The sequence below is a fragment of the Macrobrachium rosenbergii genome, chromosome 16 (assembly GCF_040412425.1).
Source record: "Macrobrachium rosenbergii isolate ZJJX-2024 chromosome 16, ASM4041242v1, whole genome shotgun sequence".
In the NCBI taxonomy this organism is placed as follows: Eukaryota; Metazoa; Arthropoda; class Malacostraca; order Decapoda; family Palaemonidae; genus Macrobrachium; species Macrobrachium rosenbergii.
The window spans coordinates 41,397,981-41,411,976 of NC_089756.1; the positions used below are offsets into that span (position 1 = coordinate 41,397,981).

The 13,996-nt window shown below is 38.7% G+C and overlaps 1 protein-coding gene across 3 annotated transcripts in view; it reads left to right on the top strand.

Annotated features, from left to right (window-relative positions):
- Positions 1 to 13,996, top strand: part of LOC136847365 (uro-adherence factor A-like) — a 584,194-nt gene that overhangs the window by 557,007 nt on the left and 13,191 nt on the right. For all 3 annotated transcript variants that reach the window (XM_067118973.1, XM_067118972.1, XM_067118971.1), the window contains 2 exons: positions 1,658 to 1,837; positions 4,405 to 4,651. In XM_067118973.1, coding sequence (XP_066975074.1) covers positions 1,658 to 1,837; positions 4,405 to 4,651 — 427 coding nt within the window. The remainder of the gene's footprint in view (positions 1 to 1,657; positions 1,838 to 4,404; positions 4,652 to 13,996) is intronic.

The following is a 13,996-nucleotide window of genomic DNA, read 5'->3' on the forward strand; positions in this document are numbered from 1 at the left end:
GACCTTGCCATTAGACATTATTAGTAACACGAGCCGAGTATGAATATTATGTTGTCGTGCGTTTATGCATAATCCCAAAGGTACTGGTTCGTTTAGCTGTGTTTTGGAACGCTGACCAATGACTTTAGAATAAGAAATCTCTGTTCTAGTGTTTTACTTGGTATCTCTGTTTCTCTTTTTAATTCTAATAACTTTTTTTACTTAATTCATTTGTTTAATTTGTTCTAGTTTTCATGTTTAATTTGTCCTAGTTTTGCCTTAAAACGCTGTAATCTAAATTTGTTGAGTGATCTTGTGGGCTACAATATTTTGAGAGAAATGGTGTCTAGCTACAGGTTTGTCGTAATGCGATCCACGAATTTTTACCCGTTGTTTGTCTTGCGTGTTTTTATTAATATTACTCATCACTGTTACTTGGAATACTTCAGTACGATAAGAATCAATTAAAATGAGAGCGAGAGTTGGACTGACATATAATAGCAAAGTAATCTTGGTAAAATTCAGACTTGAAATATTAGGACTGCCTGGAAGTTAGACCTGTAAATAAAAAACAAAAATCCTGAGAATACAGAAATGTTGAGTGATTGTAAATCCAGGTTAAATTATTGCACTAGAATATAAGAAAAGCCTGGGTATTATAAACTGGTGTTTGTGAAGGACTGCAGAAAAAAACATAATTGAAAATTGGTCTTAAATAAGATGACAGTATACTAAATTTGAGATATAAACGTAAATGAAAATTATGCCTTTCAGACGAGAATAAAAGAAAAAATAAAAATAATGAAAATGCAAATATGAATGAAAGTTAGGTACAAAAGTATAGAAATAATGATAAATGTATCTTAACAGCATTATGAAACATGTAAGAAACAGTGCCATAAATCATTAAATGTTAGTTTTATTTTAAAAGTTAAACGAACGTTTTCTCAGAACAACCAGAAGTCAGAGGTAACGTGTAAATAACACAGAATCGTATTTCAGTACCAAGAGAACAAAAGTGTTCCATTTTCAGTGAAGAATAAATAAACTACGAAATAGAAGAAATAGAGGGGCAGGAAAATTTCAAGAAATTTCCAGCCAAGCGTGACAAAAGCCACAGGAAAAGGCGAAGAGAAAGAAACGAGGGGGGTGGGGGGCGCTGGGGGAGAAGGGGTATAGAAAGGAGGAAGAAGGGTAGAAAGAAAAATAAAGTTGGCTAAGGGAAGGAGGGAGGTATTGGGTTGAGTTAGGGGGGTGATGGGGGAATAGGTGACAGGAAAACATAAAAGAAAAGGTACTAAAGAATGGACCCGAATGGACAGGAGAGGGTTTCCTAATGCATACGGACCCAAACTTTTTTTTCTCTCTCTCTCTCTCTCTCTCTCTCTCTCTCTCTCTCTCTCTCTCTCTCTCTCTAAGGTGTAGTATGAATAGTGCTCATTAGGCATTAGAGATTTTCCAACTTTCGGCACAGGACTGTGTGTATATGTATATATATATATATATATATATATATATATATATATATATATATATATATATATATATATATATATATATATATATATATATATATATATATATATATATATATATATATATATATATATATATATATATATAGTTTAGTTTTTAACAAAAAGCCAGATGAATATAATTATTTATTCTTATTTGACAGTATGCCAGCATGAGCGAATCCTCGTCGACGCCCACAACTCCTGCGGGAGAACCCTCTGACGGACATGAAGCTCACGAAAGCCAAGTCGAGTCTTGCAAGACTTCGTCCGAAGCAGACCCAGCCCTTGCTGCCGCGGGCAGTGGCTCAAGCAACGGGGTATGTGACCCCTGTGAGACACAGGTGAGGAAAACTAAGATTTTGCTTCTAGAATTGACTGTTCTCTCTCTCTCTCTCTCTCTCTCTCTCTCTTCAAGGCATATTTCATGGTGCATATTATTAATGAAGTTTCGTTCGCTACAATGTAGAAGTTGCTTATTGCTCTCTCTCTCTCTCTCTCTCTCTCTCTCTCTCTCTTTTCTTGGCATAATTTATGGCGCATATCTGTAATGAAGTCTCATTCGTTACAATAATAGCAGTTGCTTAATGCTCTCTCTCTCTCTCTCTCTCTCTCTCTCTCTCTCTCTCTCTCTCTCTCTCTCTCTCTTCGATCTTGTGCTGATTGTTGTGTTCATGACTCCCAATACAAACACTGAATTCATTATACTTATCCCCGACTTTTTGTTTGTATGTATATAAATCAGTCCCTTTTTTATTCGGTGTATTTGCGTCAATTAATAATTCTCTCCTTTACCGCATTGTTTGAGCAACGACCGACATCTCTCACTTAAGTGGTCATGATTTTCCTTCTCCATTCAGTCTCTCCTTAATTGAAATCTCTCGTTCTTCCTGCCATTGTTTTCCTTTGTGCGTTATTGTTTCCCCCCTTTTATTGGCTCTTTATTTGATGTTCCCGTCCCCTCAGTTATTGCAGGGCCATTTTTATGGACTAAAGAATCCTTTGATGCAGTGTTGACTCCGTTATTGAAATTAAAACTCCGTGATCTTTGGGCAAATATCACTTGCTTATTATTTACTCGCATTCGCAGTCTCTCTCTCTCTCTCTCTCTCTCTCTCTCTCTCTCTCTCTGAGGGTAAACATTGTGAATCACAGTGCATATATGGGTTAAACTGGCCATATCCGAGATTTCCCTAGATTGTAATATTCATAACAATATTGATCATGATTATGGTGATGACTGATCATAATGATTACAACGCCACCAATCATACCCAGCAAGCACCTCAATTCATTGGTGTCGAGCGCCACAATCGACGGTCAGCCGTCTTCCTAGTCACTGCTTCGGCGTGTCGCGTTTCGCTTAAAAGGGGATTGGGTCCCGGTCGCTCATCTTCGCATTATTAATAGCGCCGTTATTTTTAAACCCGGGTTAGAGGCGGAGGTAATTCGATATACTCCCCGTTATTCAGGTTGTATCGTGCTCGAGCTTATTGACTGCTGAACGCATCTTTTTTTTGGAATTTATAACCTTAAATGTCGTTCGTTTTAAGCTTTAGATTTGCAGATTTGAAAGTCTTCTTTGGTGTCAGCGGTTTCAGTGTTTTATCGTTACGAATGGAAAGCAAACCATGTGTATTCATTTAACATTTTCTTCCTTTTTCGTTCATTTATTTCTCCCTGGTTAAAACTGTAGCAGCATGAAAGTTTTCTCTTAATTATAATATTTATTTGAAGTACGGGTATTACTGGGCGATAATGACAAAATGCGATCACTCCTTTACAAATATGATACCAGTAGATATACGCAAGAAAGCTAAATGAGGAAGTATTTTCCATCAGTCTTTAACATTGTAACGCTCCCGTTTTGGAGATCTAGGAAAAAGACCAATGGAATATCCTCGGTGTTATGCGAGGCAACAAATGGTCTGCCGTCAGGGCCAAAGCATTTGAGGGGGATGGTACTACTTTCCCGGGGCCCGGCAGTCTTGGGGGGGGCGCGTGACAGCAGCTTATTTATTTTAACTTTTCTTTTTAGAGAATAAACAAAATCAAGGGATGAAGGATGCTCAAGGGGCCCATGCTCCCCTACCAATATTATTATTATTATTATTATTATTATTATTATTATTATTATTATTATTATTATTATTTCTTTAATAACAGATGATCAACTATATTTTTGGTACTTCCACTTACTCTTGCAATAAATTCATACAAACTAATTAGTTTGATATATTCCTAATATTTAATTTAAGTTCCACTTACTCTTGCAATAAATTCATACAAACTAATTGATTTTGATATATTCCTAATATTTATTTTAAGCTTGTAGTTGGACACTTGAATTATGTGAGGCCTGGGATGGAAGTGACGGTGTAAGGCTCCCAGGAGTAGAGGAAGCTTGCGGGAGGGGCCCAGTTTTAATGCAAGTACCGGGACCTGAAAGGGTGATGCAAAATAAGTAGTGTGAAATATGTAAAAGTTTAATCCACCTGTAATATGCTTCCGTAAGGGTTCTTTATAAATCTCTCCAGAGAAGGTTTAGCACAGTGCGTAATTATACAAATGTATGTTATATGAATTTCCGACTGGCGGTAGAATGCGTCATTCATGCAACATGAGACCCTTTGTTATGCTCTTTTAGAAGTCTTCAAAACATTTATACGACTGTGATATTTTGTAGGCTCTGTTTTACCCTTTTTGTGATGTTTCTGAAGTGCCACAAATGATAACCGGATTGGGAGGGCACAAAGCAATGTCACTCTGAATCACAAGAAGGCCTGAGAAGCATCAGAGTGAGTGGAAGAGGGCTTGGCTTCTTATTCCCCAGTAAGCCAACAAAATAAGAGTTAGGCTTAATATTTCATAACTGTGCATTGTTCCTGATTTATGTCATTTCCCCCCAAAGGTTGAACCCAGTTGTGCGAGCTGTGCAGACGACACTGAGACTTCGGAGAAGTCCGGCATCAGCGAGACCGAAGGACCTAATCAACACGCGGCTGAGGAGGAGGTCAGCAGCAGCGAGACCGGCCAGCCTCACGTCGAAGGAACCGGCGAATTCGCCCAAACGCATCAGCACGCGGCGGATGCCACCGAGAAAGTCCTACAAGGATACGTCATGGTCCCCATCCTAACGCCTTACTACGATCCTTCGGGTAAGTCAGGCTTTTGTGGCTGTCATGCTACTGTTAATGAAGAACGGCGTCCCGCAAGATTTTTTTTTTTTTTGCCACTTCCAATGAAACCGAGTTATGTGATTGTATAGGTAAGCACACACAGTGAAGTTAAAAATAACTGAGTACTCAGACTTCTCTCTCTCTCTCACACACAAACTTGGGCATTCACCTTGACTTTCATTGAAATGTTAATTAGTACCCGGTGCATTAATGTAGATTAGCTAAAGACGGCATTGGGTAGCGTAATATTAATTTGAACGTCAAGGTTACCGTCTTCATTTCCAATGTTGATAGGCTCACTTTATCATTCATACACACATTTCATATGTGTGTGTGTGTGTATGAAGTATGCATCCATGCTTCTGTTCCTCAGCCATGCAGTATAATTTGTCTTCTTTGTTATATGTAGATAAATGAAGTGTTCCTTCATACATCTGCTCTTTTTATTTAGCATAACTTGTTGTGGAGTATTATTGGGTGCCAGCATGTGGTTCCACACTCGTAGTAAAAATTTCCTCATGGCATTTTTGTCTCCCCCCCCACCCTCCCTCCACCCTTTATGCCACTTAAAGTAATTCATGCCAAAGCCATCATCGATCTTCACTGAGGATGCCTTCAATCTTCTTCCTTGCCCCCACCCCCGCCCTCTCTTCCTAGACCATCATTTTGGGAGAGATACAATGAAACATTTTGGCCCTTGGAGGGAGGTGAATTTTTCCCGTCTTTTCTATCATCACCTGAAATTCCACAATTTTACAATCTCCCAGTCTAGGGAGAGTCGTTTTTAAATTTTATTGCGTACGTTATTCAATCCTGAACTTATGTATGTATATATATATATATATATACAAATATATATATATATATATATATATATATATATATATATATATATATATATAGTGTATACTGTATATATATGTATGTATGTATATATATATATACATATATATATATATATATATATATATATATATATATATAGATATATATAATATTTATAGACAGGCATTCATATATGTGTGAATAGAATATTAGTTTTCTCATGGGGCAATCGCTGACACTGGTTGGTACTTGGATGGGTGACCACCGAGAGATATTAGTTGCTGTCGACACACAGCTTCTTTCAATCAGGACCCACTTTCAATATACGTAAGGTGGGACGTGGGGCGTGCAACCTCGCTAAGAAAAAAAAATCCCCTCGAAGGAAAAGTTGTGAGAAAATAAATGTTCTTTTTCACGTTTAGCTCATCTGATTTTTATAATTCTATGTTATGAAGGCAATGGAATGAAGAGGACCAAGAAATTGTAAAATATAGAATTTAGACCAAAGGCCAGGCGCTGGGACCTATGAGTTCATTCAGCGCTGAAAGGGAAATTAGCAGTAATAAGGTTTGAAAGGTGTAACAGGAGGAAAACCTCGCAGTTGCACTATGAAACAATTGTTAGAGAGGGTGGAAAGTCAGATAGAAGAAAGAGAATACCAACAGAGGTACAGTAAAAGGAATCAAAGTGCTTGCAGCTAGGGGCCGAGGGTACGCTGCAAAGACCCCTAAGTAATGCCTACAGTGCCCCACGCGAGATGCACTGACGGCGCTACCCCCCTATGGGGCCAAGAAATTGTAGTACTAATGCAGTACGCGGAGCATGAATGAATGTTTGGGGTAATAGGGGACGCGACAGTTAGTGTAGTGGGTGCCAAGGTGCTGCTAATAAGACTTTGTTTACGGTGTGAAGTTAAGCAGTGCACACTTTCCCCGAAAGAAGGCTGACAGACTGTGAATCACACGTCCACGTGAGAAAGAAAATTCCACCCACTTGTTTGGGTGCGATGTGAATCACGAGGGAATGAATGCCTTTCTTTACGAATGTGTTTTCAGTCTATTTAAGGTTTATGCAGAATCTGACCAACATCTCCGACAGGCCAGCATGATGTGAAATGATTTTGAAAATAGGTGCAAAATAAAATCAAGTATCCGGTCAAAAGGAAATCGATTGAACGAACATTATCGAAGGCCATCGTTTCCATAAGTAATCGTTTCGCATATATACTCAGTGTTAGGGATGTTTACAATCTCTGATGTGCCTTATGCAACACCTCGATAGACGTTTTACCTGGAAGAGGTTTGTAATGTCTAAAGAAGACTTTTTAGCTTGGAGCATACAGTTCTTACTCCTGAAGAGATATAAATAGATTCACATTAGAGCAAGATACTTCGTCGACGAATCGTTTAATCGAATGTTAATTCAGGTTTTACTGTAATAAATCTTTTGTGAATGGTATTATAAAGAATAAGTGCAGCATAGCTGTACTGAAAAATAATTATATAGACCCCGGAAAGTAGCAAGTTGTCGGACTCTTCTGTCATACCTAAGGTATTGATTTCAGTAGTGAATTTCTCTCTCTCTCTCTCTCTCTCTCTCTCTCTCTCTCTCTCTCTCTCTCTCTCTCTCTCTCTCTCTCTCTCTAAGGGGGTTTGTATGAAGAATTATCCTTATGTTTTCATTTCTACAAATCTCTACTCATCTCCAGCCTCCTTTCTCATAGATATAATCCATGTAGGTCTAGGTCTTCAAAATTTATTATTTACATGAAAAATGCGATTCTGCGATCATATTTTCAAATAGTTTTTGAATAACAGAGACATTTAATCAAAAGTTTTATGGGAGACAAATACTTATAATGATCAAGATAACACCCCCCCTTAGTAGTATGCGTCTAGTGCTATACAGTTATCATGTTTGGTGTGTGCGTATCTGCTTTGCAATATCCGGTTTTAGGGTATTTTTGGCGTCTCGTGATAGCGTGTTTGTTTGTCTTTGATTCATGTGCACCAACAGAACGTAACTAGCGAGGGATGATATGGCCATAAAGGGGTCGAATGTTTGGGTTAGTGGAGGGTTGCTTATGTATTTTAGGCTATTAAGCCAGATGCAAAATGTAGGATATATATATATAAATAATGTATATATACTGTATATATATACATATATATATATATATATAGAAGATAGAAGATAGATAGATAGATAGATAGATAGATAGATAGATATCCTCTGAAGTTTTCGGTGCTTACTGCTTTTCAGTATAAAGGGTAAATATAAACTGTCAAAACCGAACGTGGTAAATTTATCAGTAGAACGGTTTACTCCAACTCCCAGAATGCCAAAATAAGTCTCTCTCTCTCTCTCTCTCTCTCTCTCTCTCTCTCTCTCTCTCTCTCTCTCTCTCTCTCTCTCTCTCTCTCTCTCTTGGGAATGGCCGCCACGAAGTATGATATATTTTTCCAGCTTTCTCCTCCCATGACAGCTGGAAGGGACTGCTTCCGTTATGTGGCAAATGTTGACATTTCTCCTCTGTCTTCTAGGCCTATCAAGACTGGGACTCGCGCGTGTGTGTGGAGAGAGAGAGAGAGAGAGAGAGAGAGAGAGAGAGAGAGAGAGAGAGAGAGAGAGAGAGAGAGAGAGGGGGAGAAAGTACTCATGCGTGCATCAGCTACAAGCGAGTGATTGTATATAAGGGGTAAAAGCACAAAAGATTTGATGAATTGAAATAGAAAATGTTGGAAAGTAACCTTTTTCGTTGTGGAAATTCATAATAGAGAGAGAGAGAGAGAGAGAGAGAGAGAGAGAGAGAGAGAGAGAGAGAGAGAGAGAGAGAGCTTCGGGATGAAGAATACCTGAAGGAGAAATTAAAGATTGATTGTATGTCTTAAAGTAAATAAAATAATAAACATGCAGCTGCATTTCTGTGGTAAATGAGAGAGCAAGCACTGTTTTTCGTTATATCTGTCAAGGGAGACTTAATGGTTCTTCAGATTTCCCGTTAATAGACGTTGATTTCTCCAAGTTTTTAATGATTTGGAAAAGGACAGGATTGCAGTTTCCAACTGTTCATTACTGTATTACAACTGCCGTTGATGACTTGTGAATTTTAATGATTCAACACAAACAAATAATCATTAGTAGACGAGAGCTGAAACTTTGCGTATCTTTATTATTTATTACCGATAATTAATCGGTAGTAGTAGCAGTAGTAGTAATGTTAGTAGACATCAGCAGTTCCCCGCCCCCAGTGTTACATTTGAAGAGTACATTTGAAGACAACTTAAATATTCATGAAGCATATTAATCCAATGAAGGGCGGGCGACGAGATTGATGCCATCACTGGCTAATGAAATCCATGAAAGGCAAATGAGAATGGAATGCGTCTTCATTATCCTGCTAATGACGGAAGGGAAAGAACGATTCAAAATTTTATTTTTTCGCGGCGTGAATGGGATATTCCGGGCTCTTAAAATCTGTCATTTCATTACGTTCATCACTGGTGCATTGCACTCGTTTAACGGAGGAATGTTCGTACCCATATATATATATGTGTGTATATACAGTAAATATAATATATATATATATATATATATATATATATATATATATATATATATATATATATATATATATATGTGTGTGTGTGTGTGTGTGTGTGTGTGTGTGTGTGTGTGTGTGTGTGCGTGTGTAAAAGTTGGATGAGTTACCTTATAACGCAGTTATCACATTTTCGTTTGGAAGCGCCTACGGCCATTGAACTGTCAAAGGATATGGTAATTTGCTTCACATTTTTAAAGAAAGGGGAAAAATAGGAGGTCTCGGATTCGAAAGCGTCGTATATCCACTATCCAGCTTTCTCTGAGTTTTTACATTGTAGAATAATGCCAGCTGCCTCGTTGAGTGAAGGTTCCGGGGACAATGGCGCACTGTGGAATTGCAAAATACTGGCAGATAATTTCTTAAGCAGAGAGCCGACCGACATAACATACTTAAACTGCCCAGACCTGAAGGAAACAAGAAAAGAAAACGGTTTGGCATAAACATCAACACTGAGGGGAAATGACATATTGTCCAAAAGAAACACTTCAACATAACTAGAAAAATTGCATTTTTAATATGTTTTTAGATATTTTAAAGTGCTTGTACAGTATATTAGTATGTAGTATGCTTTCTTGAAATGTGTAGAAAATGATCTATAAATACATTTAATTTTATGTGACGGTAGAAGCATACAGTCCAAAACAATAACAAAATGGAAACGTCACTCAAACTAAACCAACAAACATATAACAAGATAAGTTGTTTCCATGGAAAGACTCGTTAAGCTGTACGGATCGTATTCCCTGTTACCCCGTTTCTTGTCGACCGTTTGAGGTCCACAGTGTTATAAACTCTTTTAGTCCATTTGGTTCTGGTGAAAAACTGTTGCTCTCCATCGAGACTCCCCCACCCCTTTTTTTTCATTCTCTGCTGATCCAGTGTTAATTAAGCAGTGTCCCCGTGAGCATTTTGTACATGTTGGTAGAGTGTAAACATGCAGAGCTTCGGTATGCGGTAATGTAATGAATTGGTATGTTAGTGTATGTGTACATAGCTATTTTGAGTGTCTGCCAGTAGCATAGAAATATGTACATGCGGTGAGGTGGTGTGTATGTTTATGAGTTTGGCCCACACATATGCGCACATAGCTTATAAACTCAATATGTACTTGAAATTGTATTTACTGCAACAGCATGACGTTAGCTGTGATGAAGAGTTTTTGCCCCAAACATTCACATATAGCTCGTTTACGTAATACATGCACACGCATGCGCCTCGTATGGTGCATGGAGACATCTGTGTTTTACGGACGTGTTTGCGTATGCGTTACCCGATCCTCAAAATATATTATGTATTCATAGACTAAGGTACTTGTTACTATGCTGCTGGTTTCCGTATACCCAGTGATGTCGATAAACTTCGTCGGGACTTAAGAGTAGTTTGTGTACGTTTGTGTTTGTCTTCGATTTTTATTTGTGACAGAAGATAAACTTTGGTTACTATATAACGCCTGTTTTTTTTTTTTTTTTTTAAGAAACTGGCATGTCTGCTTATTGAAAAGTAAAGTGTTGTTGACTCGAAAGGATAAATCTCCAATTATAGTTGTAGCCGATGACATTCAAATAGCTGAACAACATGTGCAAAATGTTTTAAAGTAGTTGTGTAGGCCTATGTTGCCTAATACTTGTGTACCCGAAGCAAGTCAGTTCATTGGTTGGAAAAAGGCATTAGGAGCTTTGTTCCACAATTACCAAAGACATTTAACCTAGAATTACCTCTCTTTGGGAATCGGGAATCGACAATGGGCGAACGTGTAAACTGTAAGGGTAGGAAGGCATCCACCCTTAAAGCAATAAGGGCATCGTGCCAAGCATACCTAGGGGTATTGACTTAGCTATTTGTAGGATTACAGCTCGCCTTTCATGGCGTCACATCGGCATCCAAATGGTCATCCCGGGTATTTCTCAAAGGCGGTGCTAACGTGGTCCACGGATTTGTTTCGTTTGTATTGTGGACCGTACGTTTTGATGCTGGTCTAATGATCGTTTTCGTTCAGCCTGTGATTTGGCCAAGTGTTGATTTTCAGCAGGACCACTTTTTTCCTGATTTTCAGGAACACTGGTTGGCATGCGTATTTTGGGCTCTGACATAAGTTGAAATTTATTTAATCCCCCAGCCCCATATTTGCTCGAAGTCATACGAATGGAATTACCCCCACTCAACCCGTTTGCTTCTCGGTACCAAGGTTAGCGAAAGTTTCTAAACAAATGCATTTTTCTAGGGATCACCCTTCGAAAGAAAGGAAGTAGTGAAAAATACGATCCTTCGAAAGAAAGGAAGTAGTGAAAAATACGATTTTAGTGGTTTTTACATTTTTATCTTGAGCTAATTCTAGTCTCAGGGACTAAGAAGATTTATTACCCTCTCAGTCCCTGAGACTAGAATTAGCTCAACATAAAAAAGTAAAAACCACTAGAATCGCATTTTTCACCAGTATTGATCTGCATTTCATAGTTATACGATCATTATTTGCGAAGGTTCTTGCGATCTGTATACAGAAAAGTAGTAATGTTGGTGTAGGTGCCTTTTTGGTAACTGCCGCACAAAAGGGAGGGGATGACCATAGCTTCAAGGAATGAAAAGTTGCCCATTATTCTGGGACCATTAGTATCTCAGTTTGAATAAGCCTAACTCGTGTAGCTGTATAATCCAGAATGTATGAAACGGGTCATACGGTCCGGCACAGGAGCCATCGTATAATCCAGAGAACCGCGCATGTAAATGAATATAGGTAAATGCTACTCCTAGTTGTTTAATCTCCCCCTCCTCCCTCCCTCCTTTCTCTCTCTATCCCATTCCCCTTATCCACAGCTTTGCATACTTATACGCCAGGCGTAAGGAAAGAATAGCCTTTTAGCGTTCCTCTGTCGGGTTCTTTCATTCCCTCGTCTCGATATAGGAAAAATAAACGTTAACGTCTAAACATAACGGGAAGTGTTTATAGGGCTGACCTATCATGTCTTTTGTTTAAAGCAGCACGCTTTATTTATGTGATGGTTTTTATTTTTGCCTGTTTTGCATTGCAGGTGCCGGTTCATGATAATGAGGTCTGTTAATGTTGTATGTCTGTTCGTCTACCGTTTTCTATGTATAAACTATGTATGGATGGATGTATAGAGTTAGTATCCATACTCTCCAAGGTTCTCTTACACATCCGCGCTGTCAACATAGATGCTTGTATCTTAGTCTCCCCTTATTTTTGTCCTATTTTTATGGTATTGGCTGCCTTCCATACATCCTTTTGTTTAAAGATTGATGGAACTAACTCTTGTCTTCATTGGCTTCTCCCCTTCCCCCCACCCTGGGCTTACCTCCAGTCCTTCATAAAAAGGCCTTTGTATTGAGGTAAAGAGAGCAAACACCACGTCCACCCACTTGCTTGAAAGAGAGGCGCGAAGCAATAAATATTGAGAAAGAGGGGTGATGACTTTGGCGTTTAGTTGCCCGTAAATGGAGTGTGTGTAAGATCGATTTATACAGCCGCGTTTTGCGACAAGTAAAAAAAGTTGGTTTGTACTGATGCGTAACAAAAATAATCGACGCCTAGGACATTTTATTTATGGGAAATCTGAATGTTTGCTCGAAGGACCCTTATATTAAATTTAACTCGGGAATGTTGAATGCTCGCCTTAACGTAACCTGCATTTTAAGGAGGTTTGTCTGCCATAACTTCACACGAAGAGATTTCATGTCTCGGTCTTTTTGGAGCATAAAATTTGTCATTTAAGATACATGTTTACTGATTATCTTTTGTCGGTGGGAAACGTCAAGAAAATGTATATAGCATATTTTTGCCATTAAAGTACGTGGAAACTTTATCACCAATACAGTAATTTAAATAGAGCTCGGGCAAGTTTGACGACGAAATTGTATACGATGGTTTAAAGGAAGGAAATAGCTCGATATATTTTAATTATAAGTTAGGTAAACGAGGGAAAATATGTCTGTTAATAGTGAGTCCTTGCACCAAAAGCGAATTCGGCTTTTGAAAGGCTGTACCGCTTGGAGTCCTCACCCCTCGTTTTCGAATAAATTTACTGCTAACCATGCTTAGAAGGCTGGCCTCCGGTGAATAGGCCCATCTGCCATTTAGGGGCATATCCTCCGACCAAGATGTCTACAACCCTTCACTCCTCTGCCTTGGGGGACATATTACATTCTGCCGTCGGAAATTCTAGTGCAAGTGTCCTGGTTGTACAGGTTACCACCACCTCACTAGCAGTCAAATTGGGTAATTGACCTGACCGAGGATGAATTTGACAATTGACCATTGTCTTGTTCATTTTGGTCCACCCTATGTATTGGGAACGGTTTATCAATATACATATATGTAGATGTGTGTGTGTGTGTGTGTGTGTGTGTGTGTGTGTGTGTGAGAGAGAGAGAGAGAGAGAGAGAGAGAACAGCGTTCTTGGAGATTTAGTGACCGTTTGAAGTTAATTAGAAACCACTTTGGACTCCATTCTTCATACAGTTACGTTTAGCGAAGTCATTGCAAATATTTTGTTGCAAGTGTTATTTCCCGAGTTTTTTTTTTTACTTAGTCTAGTATTTCATTTTCATGAGTACCTTTTGTAGCTTTTTTGCAGTACTCGTGTATTGCCGTCCACCTAATTGATTGATATGCTGTAATCTGGCGGTACTAATTCCTTATGTTGTGGGAAACGGTTGAAACTTCAAAAAGGAGTCTGTAATTTTCACTAGTATATGTTTTCTGGCATTTTTTCTGCGGGGGGTGGGAGGAGGTAATCTTGAGGTGAAATAGAGGGCCATAATCTTCCAGGAAGGAAAAACCTGCAGATTTCATTGTAGAAACACACTCCATAAACATCCTTTCCGATAACTAGTGCCTTTCTTTGGTTTTTAGCCCTCTCTCTCTCTCTCTCTCTCTCTCT